This window comes from Gavia stellata, chromosome 25 (genome assembly GCF_030936135.1).
Source record: "Gavia stellata isolate bGavSte3 chromosome 25, bGavSte3.hap2, whole genome shotgun sequence".
In the NCBI taxonomy this organism is placed as follows: Eukaryota; Metazoa; Chordata; class Aves; order Gaviiformes; family Gaviidae; genus Gavia; species Gavia stellata.
This window is the reverse complement of record NC_082618.1, coordinates 11,111,724-11,126,533: the sequence shown is the minus strand read 5'-3', so window position 1 is coordinate 11,126,533 and position 14,810 is coordinate 11,111,724. Positions and strand designations below refer to the sequence as shown.

At 51.6% G+C, this 14,810-nt stretch overlaps 1 protein-coding gene across 3 annotated transcripts in view; it reads left to right on the top strand.

Moving 5' to 3' along the window:
* ACACA (acetyl-CoA carboxylase alpha) overlaps positions 1-13,884 on the top strand; it is a 130,468-nt gene extending 116,584 nt beyond the window's left edge. For all 3 annotated transcript variants that reach the window (XM_059829105.1, XM_059829103.1, XM_059829104.1), the window contains 4 exons: positions 5,755-5,909; positions 6,634-6,804; positions 9,964-10,100; positions 11,474-13,884. In XM_059829105.1, the coding sequence (XP_059685088.1) occupies positions 5,755-5,909; positions 6,634-6,804; positions 9,964-10,100; positions 11,474-11,600 (590 nt within the window). In that variant the 3' untranslated portion in view covers positions 11,601-13,884. The remainder of the gene's footprint in view (positions 1-5,754; positions 5,910-6,633; positions 6,805-9,963; positions 10,101-11,473) is intronic.
* Positions 13,885-14,810: the final 926 nt, after the last annotated feature.

Sequence of the window (14,810 nt, the reverse complement as noted above, 5' to 3'; positions counted from 1 at the left end):
AGTCCAGAATAGCAAGTACTGCTTTCTGTCAGCTCCTTCATGACAACTGGCGTCTTGAATACCCTCCCAGGAGGGTTGTAGATGTGTCCCCCAAAATAGGAATTTTTTTGGAATTACATACCTGCCACACTTGGCCCGTTCGCTCTGATGCCAGTATGAGGCCTTAGGAGCAAAGAGTCGGAAAGGGCTAGGGTGGAACATCACACGGTACAGTTGTACAAGGATATTTCAAGCACATGTTATGAGCATGTGTGACCTTCACTGCTATTTCATATTGCACCTTTATAACATAAATCCTACTGAATATTTAGTGAAGCAATTACAAGCAGCCTCATTTAAAGAAACAAGCGACAATCCAAAAATGCCTGTCTCTCCGGGGACGTGAGTGCCTCTGGGTGACCTTCCTTCTCCCCTCTGGAGCGGCTCCCTCCAGCTGGGGTGGGAGATGCGTTGCCAGGGCAGCCCGGACGCGCTTGGCTTTCTTGCTGCCTTTGCTGAATTTTTGTCTGGCAAGAGCTTCGTTAAAGGCAGAGGAAGAGAAGGTGAGATTCAAGCAGGAGGATTATTGCTGCAGGTGTGTAAATTAGCTGGAGCAGTCATAACCAGCGTTAAAACCGACATTTAATTATGTCATTGGATGCAGAGTAACTGCTGTACCTCTTCCGAGTTCATTTCCTAAGGACCTGTCCAGCACATGCTGCAGTGGGATTTAACTGCTCTCCTGACAAGAATGGCCACAAGCAGCACGCTGACGCTCTCCAGCCGCTCGGGCCTCTGCTGTGGCTGGCTGGGTGTGATGGGCTGGAGCCTGCGTTGAAGCCGCCTGCTTTACCCAACTCGGCGCGCAGAGCCTGCGGGTGAGCGTGAGGGCCGTCTCCGCAGAGGGGTTGGGTCAGAGGCCTTGATGCTGGGCTTTGCCCAGGTCTTTGAGGGCATGTTTGAGGAAGAGGCAAGAAAATGGACAAGTAACTGCTTGGCCACGCTGAGGCTGTGCGCCGAGGGTGAGGGAGAAAATCCCACATTTTAACAGCTTAGAAACCGTAAACCATCAAATTGATTCAGAAGCTGCCTGGCTTTCTGCAATCAGGGGGAACCTACAATAACATTTCTGGAAGTCATTTTGTCTAACCTGTTAAACTGGTCATATTTAAAAAAAGCACTTTGCTACTAAATGTTATGGGAAGCCGTGATTCATGGTCCTGCTGAGCCATTTCCGTCTGGCAGGAACTTTATTAAAGGCAGCCCGCGCCCTGCCACCGCAGCAGGCTGCAGTCACTGCAGGACACGGCGCTGTCGACGGCTCCCTCTGCCAGGCACATACATTGGAGGGATGCTCGGAGACGCCGCTTACTTCAGAGGAGATTTTTTATTTAGTGGGGCACAAATCAAAATAGTTTAGATGTAGCTTTCCCTGCCATGATGCTTTCCCTTAACTTTTGGAGAGGGGTATAAATTGATATTCAGTATCAGAGCGCTTTACAGGAGAGGGCTCTCTGTGGATTTATTGCGGCAGCTTTTCCATTTGTCTGCGCGGGGAGGGCGACTCCTCTGAAGCCTTCCTCCGTGATCGTGGGCTGTAAAGCACGCCTGCATGTCCCTGCTGCAGCGGCCGGGCAGTGCTGCTCTGCAGGGCGGTTAAAGGGCTTGTTTTGGCAACCATAGATTTTGGCCTTTACTGTTCTGTGCCACCGGGGTACTGAGAGCCCCTGCCTGAGGTCTGGGGGCTTGTTACGGGCTGTAGGACACGGAAGAAAGAGTTTGCAACCCCGAAAGCCAGGCTGAGGCAGCTGGATGGGGAGGCTGGTGTCACTCCGCGGAGAGACGGCAGAGATGGGCACGGGCCAGGGGTTGGGCGATGGGGGAGAGAGGCAGGCACAAGCTGCCAGCTTCCTCCAGGAAGCATTTGGGAAAATTTTAGGTGAAATACTTCTTATGGGTGGTTTTAAACTAGTTTTTGTTGGTTTAACCAGGTATGTCTGAGCGGAGGGTTTTAGCAAGGACAAATCCCTCGCCTCTTGTTCATGGAGAGTATTTGTAGGGTGAAGGGCATTTTGGCAAGACCTTGGACATTGCTTTTTTGACCTCAGAGGAGACTCTCTAACCTTTTTGGTACCCCAATGTCATTGCTTCCCCAGGGCAATTTTTTCAGCTTGTTTAAGGTAGTTTTGCTATTGATCAAAAAAAGAAAAGACACCGTAGAATTAAGAGGTCTTGGTGCATTTATCACTGTCGGTAGGCTTCAAAGGTGTTGAGAGCAGAATTAAGACATTTACCTGGCCTCTTCCGATCATGCCAATGGCTGCGATCATACCAGCGCTATATATAGATACAAGCGTATTTGGAGACTGCAGAGCGAGCTGCAATCCAAGATAAATGTGACATTTTATGGCACTTAGAGTGCTGCCTTAGAAAGTGTCCTGTGCTGCCTGCCAAGTTAGGAAGGTCACACATGTTCTTTCTTCCTTTAAATCGTCTTCTCTTACCTGCGTGCCCCACCTGCATGCCAAAAGCCACTACGCTTTGTGTTTGCATTGTAATGTGGCTGTTTCAGAGTGCTGCTTCCTTTGTTTCTCTATTGATTAGTAGCCGATCCATACCTAGAGGTCTATAATGTTCCTATGATTTAAACTTTAACAGTTTCATTAACTGTCAAGTACCTTTAGAGCAAAGGAATCCCATATTTTAACTCCCCTCTCCTTGCCAGGGTAAGATTTGTGGAAGGAGACTTCTTTTTCCGAGAAATAAATAAATAAACCCCCAGCTTTCTGAAAAACCCTGAGGCCTCAAGATCTGACTAGGAAAGAAAGAAAACCATTCCAAGATATTTAATTGTACAGGGGGCTTACAGGATTGATCGAGAGCTTAGCTTTTTACAATAGTCCAGTGAATAAGAAATGCTCCTGACAAACGATCGATGATGGGATAATCACTCTTTATCCCCCCTCCTCATTGTTACCTTCTTTCTTCCAGGAGAACAGGGTTCAGAAGTCAAAAATCTTTATAGACGCTGCTTTTAAATTAAGCAGAAAATAGACATTGACATATTTGTTAATCTCACCTAAATCATTACTGGGCCTGGCTGGTCTGACTGTACACCGTGAGTGTGGCAGATAGGCCAAGAATACATGAGCGTTACCGGCTTAAGTGCATGCATTGCCATTTAAAACAGGGAGGTGTAGGAGCCTGTGAATTTAACGTGGATAAATATAGATAATTTTTTATTCTGAAGGTTATAAGAGTAGCTTCTCTTAATTAAAACCTTCTTACTAGCATTTGAAAGGTTAGGTAACATTTATATTGGTAGGCACATAAAAACATTCCTTCCCTTGAAAGAATCATTGCATGGCTGGCCTGGGGGCTGGAAATGTGCATGCATGTGCGCACGTTTTCAAACCTGTTCTGACTTGGAAGAGAAACTCTGGAAGGAACTGAAAACATCGGTAGTGCAAAGTAGAAAAGAAGAGGGCCTGCATGCAGCGGGCCCCTGAAGGTGGGTCTGAGCCAAAGCCCCGGTGTCACGGTGCTGCGTGGGAGCTGCTGCGGTGCTGCGCCCAGCGGTGAGAGCCACTGGGGTGCTCGGCCCTTCGGTCCACCAGCCCTGGATCATCCTGTCTGTGGGAGGTCAGCCACGGATGCTCGGGGAAAGAGTAGAAGCATCGTGCAAATGCAGTGTGATGCTTTCCCCAGGATGGCCTCTCAGCTTCCAGCAGTCCTGTTTTAGAGGCTTCCTGAGAACAGATTTATATCTGCATCTTCGTGCTTGGAAGGCTGCGATGGACTTGCCTTGCGTGAATTTATCTATCGCTTTCTGTGAGCCCATTTGTACTTCTGGTACTCAGGACCTCCGGTGGCAATGGGTCCTACCGGCTGTTTTTGCACTGTGTGAAAGTGTTCCCTGTTGTTGGGGCTTGCGTAAAGCTTCTGCCCACTAATTTCATCTGGTTTCATTGGGAGGCACTTGGATTGCTCTGGCTTCCTGCTGTGATTCCAGAGCCTGCTGTTGTCAGACTAGACGGTGGCCGTGGAGCTGCTGAGGACCCCCACTGCTCAGCTCTCCTCCTGCCTCTCCCCAGCCACTGCCTTCCACCTCACCCCGCCTGGAAGCGTGGCAGTTTAACAAGAGGTGTTGATGTAATGGTAGATGTTGCATTTAATCCCATTGACATTCCTTCGCAAAGGACAAAGATTAAAACCAAAAAAAGCTCGGTGGTGTTCACACACCACAAAACGCAGTCGTGATACGCAGGCTACAAGATAACAAGGAAAGGAGTGATGTCCTCCGGCTGAATCCTGGCACCAGCTTTTGTTCCAGGTTCTCCCGTTGACTGCTTCTGCTACTGGGTAGGACACCTCTTTGTTTTGTATCTCAGCTCCCCTCCGTACGCTGAAGACGCAGTCATGCTTGCGTGTCTCCCAGGCGCATGGGCGGTTATATTAACATTTGAATGGAAGGTGCGGTAGGACGGTTGAATGTTACAACCCACCAGAGCTTGGAGCAAGGCTTCTCCATGACCCGGCTTCAGATTGCCAGCGACCTCGGCTTTAGAAGGGGAGGCGGGATGGGAGACAGCTGTCTCTGAGGCAGTGAACTTGCAACCAGAGCTTCTGGTGTGGGTGGGAGGTTAAAAAATGGCACAATTCAGCAGAGTATCCGGTACCGTGTAATTTGGCTCAGATTGCAATCTTTGCTTAAATTGAACTAAGATTGGCTCTAAATACTCTGCCTCTGCACAAGGACCTCTTGCACGTGTGTTGGTGAGGCAGTGTAGGAGAAGCATCAACCTACTTCTGGGCCAACTTTGACCTGGTGTAAATTACTGTAAGTTCAGCAGAGAGCTGCACTTACGGTTACGCTCCCTGTGGCCTGTTACAGGGAGAAGAGGGGATTTACATTCTTGGTTTGATAAAGGGGCAGCAGCGGGAAGGAGCACCTTGTTCCTCTGCGGGAAGCGGCAGGAGCTGCGACGTGCCTCCACCGCACGATGTGTTTCCCCTTGCCTGGCTTAGTCTGGGTCAGGCAATTCCAAAATTAATCAGAAACTGTTTAATGCATGTTTTTGTTTTGATCAAAGTTAATTATATCTAAGCTGAATGTTACAAAATAAATTAAAAATTATGAACTCCACAGGACATTATCTTCTTGACACAGTTTTATTCTTGTCCATCGTGGTGGTCCGTGGTTGAGCCTGGTGTGTGCCGATCACTGGCAAACTGAATGTGAGCAGTTTCGGCATCTCTAGCCTAACTTGTGTGTTTTCCTTAGTGAGGCAGTGCCTCTAACAGCTACTGGCAGGAACCAGCCTGCAGGAAAACTTGAAATTGTGTAGGTGGTTTTACCTTGTCCATGTTTCTTGCTAAATGAACTGCATGTTGGGACATTATTCTTTTTTAGGAGTAAGTCCAGTAAATGTCACTTAATTGATGGCTCAGCTCATTGGCATTTAAATGGAATAGAGTTTCCATGGTGAAAACTCCCTCGAAGCTCTTGCCTGAATATCGGTGGCAGGAAATCTGGGCGGGATTACTTATATTTGACTGAAAACTCTGCTTGGCATTGCTGGGAGCTAATGGCCTGGTGTTTGTCCTGCCCAAATGCAGCCTGGGTTTCGCCTGTACGCAGGAAGAGAAGAAACCTCCATTCTCCCTCTGGACTGTCCAGAGCTGCTCGCCCTTCCTCTGTGCAGCAGTCCTTTTCCCCCCGCCCCGGCTTTACCCTGTCCGAGGTCTCTGAGATGTGGCTGTGCCTGTTTGCAGGTACCCCCGAGCTGAGCCCTGCTGACCGAAAAGAGCTGGAGACCAAGCTAAAGGAGCGGGAGGAATTCCTGATTCCCATTTACCACCAGGTAGCCATGCAGTTTGCTGACTTGCACGACACGCCCGGCCGGATGCAGGAGAAGGGTGCCATAACTGTGAGTATGGTGGAGCTTTCCTTGGGGACGTTGTGGAGGGTTTGACACGTGGGAAGTGGCAGTCTCCAGTGGAGCAAGCTGCTGCGGGAGGCAGCCTGCAGGCCTGCAAATAAACCTCTTCCCCCATGACTCTTGCCACAGGAGCAAACCCTCTCCACCCGCCAGCTGTTTTCTGGTCCCAGAACACAAGCACGTCGTGTTTTCTAGCGCCTTTACCTGATCCGTGTCCATTTGAGACCCCACATTTTCTAGGCTTCACCAGTAGCTCGTTAGCGACCACGTCAAAAACCCCGCAGTGCGTGTTGCAGTCTGCCCTGGCAGAAGGGGAAGGTGGCGAGCCTGTACCCTGGGGACCCGCAGTGATGGCAAGGGCTGCTGTCCGGGCGGGGTTTGAACCCCGGCCGGTTAGATTTTCCTAGTTCCCTCTCCCCTTGGATGGCAGTATCTTGGGCTGTGCTGCTCATCTGGGAAGGGAGGAGAAGGGAGCAGACTTCTGGGAGACACGGGAGGCTGCATGTAGCTTCTGGTGACTGAACGGTATGACAGGGTGGAAGTCTTCAAAGCTCAGACGTGGGAGTCTTTGTACTTCTCCTGTACAAGCAGTATAACGAAGTATATAATGAGTGCAAGCCTTTTTTTGCCATTGGGAATAAGGCAGATATATTTCTCCTCATTAAGTGTTGTCCCTCACTCATTTCTCCTTCTCCACTTATGTCTTGGGCAGGACATTCTAGACTGGAAAACTTCCCGTACCTTCTTCTACTGGAGATTACGACGTCTTCTTCTAGAAGATGTGGTCAAAAAGAAGATCCATGATGCCAATCCTGAGCTGACTGATGGGCAGATCCAGGCTATGCTGAGACGCTGGTTTGTGGAAGTCGAAGGGACCGTGAAGGTAAATGAAAAAGCAGTTTCACCAAGGCGTTAGTCTCTCCTGGGCTTAAGTTCAGTGAAGTTCTCCCACGTGGAGTTCGATCTCTGGTTTTTAATTGTAATGTCCACAAACATTTTAGGTGATGAAGGAGAACTTCTCGGTAATGTTGCAGGTCACGACTTGTTTTATGGGGACACTTTTTATAGCAGGCCAGAAAAGCAAAATAGGTTTTTTTCCCAAGCATGTAGCACCATTGATAGGAAAATCCGAGCATCGTACAAAGATGAACAGCTCGCTCAGCAGAGCGAGGCAGGGCAGCGTGTGGGAAGAAGGCTGCGCAGAGGTGCTGCTGTCTGGCAGCACTGGCAGCAGAAAGCCCGGGAGTCACAACACATGCTCTGTACACCAGCCCTGAGTATCTCCATCGCCTTGTTTCTGTGCACAGTGTGCCTAAAATAGCGCTGCGGAGCTGCTCGCTGCTACAGAGGCTTTTACAGAGGTGCTGTCCTAGCTGTGCAGACCGGTCGGTCCCTGCGTACCCTTGGGATCCTCCGTGATGTGAAAGCGGGATTTTTATTTTATTGTGAATTATTCTTTCTTACTGAATATCCTCAATCCTGGTCTATCCCACTGACACTGAGAAGCGTGTGGGGATTCACTGCTTGTATCCAGATGTTTTGTGGGGCAGATGTACAGCCAGCCTATCTTACCCACCCGGCCTGCTGCTTGCAGAGCAGACCGTGGCCACACTGTCCCCCCTTCCCCTGGGCTGCCCTCGCCTTCCTTCCCTTTCTCTGGGCCATGGACTTAAGAGATGGTGGGGACAGATCGTACGTGCTTGGCAGTCCGTCACCATCGCCACGTCTCAGCCCAGGAGAGCCCCTGCCGTTCTTCCGCCGAGCGTCCCGCGCCCCCCGGGTTGCGCAGTGCTTTAAGTGCCACGGGGAGCGGCGTGCCGTCCAAGGCAGGGACTCGGCTCAGCTGTAAGATCTAACTGCCAGGGCTTGGGGGGTCTCGCCTTGGCACCGTCCGCAATCCTCATCTGATGATAGCTGTGTTGAGGATTTCTTTTTTAATTGTGCTCAAACTCGGAAGCTGGCAATCTCTGAAGAGCAATCTCTGGAGCTGCTCTTAGGTTGTTTTTTGTCACAGTCCTCCAATCTGAGTTCTTTATTTTATTTTATTTCATTTGGGTTTATTTTATTCTATTCTATTTTTAAAGTCACAAACACTCAGGGGTTCCAGAAAAGAAGGGAGAAGTGTTCTCTAGAGGGCAGCAGGCTTTCCAAGGTAGTGTCTGGGAGTCTTTAAAAGCAGGCATCTCGTTAGCTAATACATTACACCAATCAAGGAGAGTTATCTTAAGCCACAATTAATCTGCTCCCTGGCATATGTTGATAGGAAAGCATCATGCTGTTTCTTAATTAAAAGCAAACGGATTAAAAATGATTAATAAGAGTATTAAATATTCTCCTAAACTAAAAGCTTTGGGATTCTTGGGTAAATCTAGCTTTATGCAGGTCTGCAACCGTAAGGCAGCTTCTTGGGGTTTTTTTTTCCCTTCCCTGAAATCTTCCTAAATGCCCTGCTTTGTATGCAGGGAGCATTTCTGTCATGTCTAGGGGCAGAAGCAGGAGCAAAACCTAACGAGTTTAAAATAGTAATAAGAAAAAACAATGAAATAAGCAAAATCTTGAGGTTGAAATGACATCCCTGATTTGAGACAATCATATACATAATGTTAAAGAAAAAAAAACTCCCCGTTCCTTAATAAAGTGTGTCAGGCAGGACCAACTCTGGGGGCTGGAATAGGGTCTGCGCTTCGGGCTTTCTCTCGGCAGTGCCGGCTCTCACCCGTGGGTGTAGCAACACCTTCATCAACACGGGGAAGGAGCGCTGCTTTTGAGTCCCAGGGAAGAGGAAAACAATTTCTTGGACTTTGGAAACTGGTAATTAAATATATAAATAAAGGGTGAGCAGTGAGGAGGCTCATCGGTGTGAGCGCTCGCTGCCTTTGCGCTCCCCTCTGGTATTGGCGAGGACGGGGGAAAACCGCTTCGCGAAGGCTTGTAACGGGCTGGCGGCTGTCGCGGCGCAGGCGTCGCGCCGTTGGGAGAGCAGGGGAGGTGAGACGCTGCCTCAGACGGCGTGGCTGGCCGGAGGAACCCGGTGCGCGCAGCGAAGCGGAGTCCTGGTAGGGGAGGTATTCTGCTGGCTTCACTGCCACTGCTCCAAGGGTTTCCAGGGCCTTTGCAAACACGCTGCCCCCCACGCCGAGGCTTCGCCTTCGGGTACGAACATCCATCGTGCGCTTCTGCCTCCCGCTGCCCGGCCAGCCGCTGAAATCACCCTGCTCCCAGTCAGGCCACAGAGAGAGCCGGGCGGATCGAAGGGGTTCCAGGTTCCCCGGGTGGAACAGTGGTTGCTGGGGTCTGCGCCCACGCCGCGGGTCTGCGCCCACGCCGGGAGGGTGCCTGCTCGGCCCCACGGTGCGTTACTGCACCGAGCTCATTGTCATTCTGACTTTGACTTCGTTAGTGATAACAGAGAAGGATAGTGCACCTTTAAATGACGAGCTTTGTGTTTAATTACCCAAATAAAATGACATAAATATGAATGAGTGCTAATGGCGGTACTTGCTTTTCCGGAAGCCATTAACAAAACGATTCTTAAATGATTTGTAAAGAAAATGAGAGGAGAAGAGAGGAGCGAGAAGGCTATTAGGCATCTAACACACTCCTGAATTATTATGTAGTCACCTACCTAGCGAATATCAGGTGAAATGATCTTGCAAAAGGAAAAAAGGGGTTTGTTGCCAAGGCTTTTCAGGGATGTGGACACCCCGACCGCTGCAGTGCCCACACCTGCTGCAGGGCATGTTCCGTTTCCGGGCTGGATCAGGGATCCCGTGAGTGTTGGGGGACACTAACCACGGGTCGTTCCCTTTAGTCACATTTACGGAAGAAGATGCAAAAGAAATGTATCATCGTTTGACTTTTGCTAATTGTTAGTTGTGTTTATAAAAGCGACACACGCTGGGAAAACCACAGAGGGCTGCCAGCCAAATGTTTTACCCACGGCTGCCAATAATTGCGAGTTAAATTTCGGGAACGGTACGTGGGGAGCAGGAGCGTGCGCAGCACTGGGACCCGCCGGGTGACACTTGTGGTTTGTTTGCAGGCGTACTTATGGGACAGTAATAAGGACCTGGTGGAGTGGCTGGAAAAACAGCTGACGGAAGAAGAAGGCGTTCGCTCAGTTGTGGATGAAAACATCAAATACATCTCGAGGGACTACATCCTCAAACAGATACGGAGGTAAGCCAGCTACGCACGCTCTGCCCCTGCCCAACAGGGATTTTACAAAGTTCAGGCTCTGATCTTGGCCACGTGTGCTTCCCCAGCTGAGGAGAGTGGATCTGTCAGTTCCACACGCATTTCACAGTCATTGGCCTTTTTCTGTGGCAAACACATAAGGAGTATGTGGAAATGCAGTTTCCTTTGGAAATGCAAATACAGGGGCAAATGTAGAGCTACTGTGGAAGAGAGGGATTTGTACAAAGCCTACATCTCCCGCTCCTCCCGCACTGTACGTGCAGGTGCCTTGAGCAAAATCACAACCCAGCAGAGCGGAGATCTAATCCAGCAGCATCCCAACCTCCCTGGCCATGCCTGCCCTTTACTGAAACAGGAGCCGTGAAGAGCCAGGGCACAGAAATTTCACTGCTGACGTGTCTTTTCTCCATTTGAGACAGATAACGGAAAATTATTTTAGAGGTCCACATACTGCGTGAAGCAGGGAGAGAAAGCAAATCTCTGAGCTGAGCTACTGCTGTTAAGCGGTGTGATGGCCAGAATATCCTTACGGCTTCCTTCCCTTCGTTTTTCCTAGCCCTAGACTTTCCAGGCAAGCTACCTAGTTTCTTCTGTGCTCAATCTCATAAAACGTCCAGTTCCCTTCAACTGCTGTTAAGAACTACACCAAATAAACCCCCAAAATACTAAAAAATTGGTAGAGTATCTATTCCTCCTGCTTGTAATAGTTACTGTGTGCATTTGCACAGACATTCATCCAGCAGAGCCAGTTAAGCCTCATGAGCCAAATGCTTTGCTAGACGTGAACAGATCTAATTTTGATAATTTTTATGTCTAAGATTTGAGGTCTCTTAAAGCAGCTTTGCCTCTGAGAGAGCTGGGGGAGGGCACTGAACTGCAGAGGGAAGCTCCTGTGGTTTCTGTGTCCCATGGCTGACTCCGTAGGGTGTCTCTTTCCGTTGTTTCACCAGTTCCTCCATCCATGCTATCGTGGACTCTGCGTCGTCTGGGAGGGGGAGATGTGGGTGCTCTCGGCAGCCTCTGAAGGTGCTGCTGGTGGGATCAGGGCACGCTCCAGAGCTCCTGGCCTCCCCGCGTCTGCCCTGGGTCCACATGGTCCGGCCTCTCGGGATTTCAGCCTCCGTGCCTGTCTGAGCAGGTCTGCCACCAGCAAATTGAGTGGCACGAGGGCCTCCAAGCGAGCACAGCTCTTGGGCTGCTCGCAGTCAGCTCACGCAAGTGCCTGCTGCCTCGTCCAGCCTCTCTTACAGACCCCATATTTCAGTCCTCCCCTCCCCGGGCCTGACGGGGAGCTGTCGGACGCGCTTCGGTGCGAGTGCCGGGGCTGCCGTCACTTAACTCTCGCTTCTTTCCAGCCTGGTCCAGGCCAATCCGGAGGTTGCCATGGATTCGATAGTGCACATGACCCAGCATATATCACCCACCCAGCGAGCCGAGATTGTGCGGATCCTCTCCACAATGGACTCGCCTTCTTCAACGTAAGAGCATCGATTTCCCACACTCCCCCCTGCCCGGTACAGTGGAGGGAAAAAAAAAAAGCTCAGAATTGCCCTTTGTCTGCTCGACTGCGACCACTGTACCGAGACGGGGAGGCTCAGGGAAACGCTGGAAGAGTGACATTTTTATTTTTTCAAATCAGACTGACCAGAGGAAGTGTGTTCTTTGGCCAGAGACACGAGGAAAATGTATAAACACAAGCGCCTGCGGAATTGAGTTACAGCTGTCTAAATGTACCTTATTTATTTAACAAAGCGTGACTGGACCAATGCATCAGTTTGCTGTTCGGCTGCCACCCAAAAGCGCTACAGCCAGGCAATGAAGGGTGCTCCGGTACCGTGAGGTCTTGGCAATAGCAAAGCAGGGGCTCGTTTAAATTACGCCCCTGTGCCCCTGCCTACTTCTCTTTTCACACCCCGCCTGGTAGCGGCAGCTTTGTGCTGACAAGTGCCAACGTTACACCCTGCGAGAGCGTTGCTGCAGCCGAGGACGGGCTCTGCCTCCCAGGAGCGGGTGGGAGCCCCAGATCCTCCCGCCTGGCGTCCCGCGGGTGAGTGGAGCCCACCACCGAGTCAGCCCTCTTGTCTCTGTCAGCCAGCGCTGATCGGTATTTCAACCGTCCGTCTTGCTGCTTAGTAGGAGAGGAAGAACAGCATTTAAGCTGGTGCGGGCAGTGCTGTCCCCACGCCCCGGGCAGGCTGCGGGGAAGGCTCCCGGGAGGCTTCCCAGGACTGTGAAGGAGGTGGGGCAGGATTTTGGAGGCTAAATCCCCGCTCGCTTTGCCTTTGTGCCCAGTTCCTTTGGAACAGGTCAGTAACCTCTGTGAAAGGCCCTTCTAGGAGGAGGTAGATGAGGAGACCAAAACGCAGCTGCTCAGCCATTTCTGCTCTTCCTTCCCTACTTATTTGGAGGGATAACAGACATGGGGCAGCCCCACTGTTGCATATACTTTATGCGAGTGCTAATCGCTTTCCTGTGAATAGGTAGCAAAGTTTTTCTCCATCGCCCACCTCTGCCCCGGAGGCGGCTCGAGCGGAGCTGCCTGCGCTTGCCTGGCCCTGGTGCGCGGCTGGGGGAAGGGACTGCCGTTATTCACGTGGGAAGACAGAAATATAAGAAAAGTTATTTTTGGTAGTCCCCTTCCTTAGCACCAGCTGGCTTTTTCACCCATCCCAATGGTCACTCTTTGCAGCTGGTCAGGAATAATTGTCTCCAGCGGACGTTTGGCAGGTAAGTGCAGCGCCGGCGCTGAGCCAGGCTGCCCAGGTCGGAGGTGTGGTGGCAGTGTAGATCACCGCAGGCTGACCCCAGCCCAGGTCCCTGGCTTATTTCTACCCTTTTTCATGGGCCTCCTGACCGTAATAAAAGATCAGAGAAGCTGGAACTCTGGAGGAGGGCACGGTCAACCCCTAATACATAGATACTGCTATGGAACCTGGTCGAAGTAGCACTGGAGAACTTACACCAATGATTGTCTTAAAGGTAGTTCAGGTTTTACAATTCCTCTTTTAGTATAGCATGAATCAGAAGGGATGGTTTTATGAGAGAATTAATTAATGGTGATGCCAGTGCCTCTCCCTGTGCTGTTTCCTTCTCAACTGCAGCGCAGCCCTTCTGTGCGTGTGGTGCCAGAGTTCCTGTAAAATCGAGGTGCAGCCCGGGGGGTCACTGCTCTCCTCCCCGGGGCACGAGCAGCAGCGGTGCAGCCCTGCCCGTGGCCAGCGGAGCTGTGTCATCCAAAGGACTAGCTTTTTCTTAATAGTTAGGAACCCTAATTTGATTTAAAAGACTTTTTTTTTTCCACTAGAGCCCCCTGAACAATCCCCAAAGATGCTTTTACTTCTGTGGGCTGCAGCAGGACACGCAGGACAGACAGAGAATGTCTCAGCCAGGCAGGACCACTCAGGGGGCGACTTGTTGGGCTCCTCCACTGTCACCAGGATTTCCTACGTGGTGGTGTCACAAGTCAGTCCCTTATCCGGGACGTCTGCAGGTGTTACGGGATGTGTCCCACTGGACACTGCTCGATTCCTTCTGCTTGGGGTGGGAGCTGTTGCTGCCGAAGCCTCTTGCCTGCTGGGCAGGAGCAGACCCCTTTGTTTCAGTGTTACGGGCACTGGGTCAGGCCCCGCTTAATCTGGGGGTAAAGTAGCTCCAAAAAAACAGCCGTTAGGTAACATGGGAGCTGGTCTGAAGTCAGAGTCCGGCACTGGCCCCGGGAGCCCTGTGGAGGTCCGGGCCTGCAGGAGCGCCGTGGCAGTGTCGCCGGCCGACGTCCCGGCCGTTCTCCCCCAGCCCCGGCTCTGGCCGCAGTGCCGGTGCCGCAGGTGTGCGGGTGGGTTACCCGGCGGGGCGGGGGCAGCGGGGAAACCACCCTCGGTACGTACGGTTCTCGCTGGTGCTGAAGTATTTCACTTACCTCAATTTCTTTTAATAAAAAGAATGAATTACGTCTCTGTTGCCAGGAGTGGAAATCTGTCACGCCTTGTCCTGAGCACCCCTCGGGGAGCTCTGCTTCTCCTTAAGGCAAGAGCACGGCGTTTTGTGTGGCACCTCTCAAACGAGGTCTGGTGGCTGCCAATGCCGATGCCGGGAGGATGGAGCCAAAGTGCCGTGTGGTCTCGGCTGCCCGGCCGACCTGAGCTGCTCGGGCTGGCCACAGAACGCTGCCGCTCGCCGGGCCCCGGTTGCCGCTCTTGTTCCTGCACGTGGTCTGACTCTGCAGGTGTTTGAAATAAACCTTCTGAGATGTTGCCCCATGGGGCAAAGCCCGTCCCGACGCCTCAGCCAGCCAGAGAAAAGCAGTCGGCATCGTACAAATGGGGCACGAGTATTTATTTACCTTTCCCAGAGCTCCATCGTGTCCACTTTGCACCCTCAGCAGCGGGAGGAGGTGGCCGGCCGGCGCTGAGCCGTGCTGGAGCCGCGGGTGCCGGGGCAGGAGGACCAGCTCCCCGTCCCACCCCGGGCTCCCCTCTCTGCCCAACGCTCCGGGTGTAACTCCCAGCCCATGGCCACCATCCCAGTGAGCCATTAGCGGGTCCTGTTCCTCCGCCACGGATTTATTTTCTTAACATGACAGCGACCGAAACAAACAGAAAGGAGAAACCCAGCCCCAGCGTTTGCCTCTGAGGGGGTGGGAGACCTTCGGTGAACCTCTCCCCGGAGCTGTTACGTGGGCCGGGGCAGCAGGAG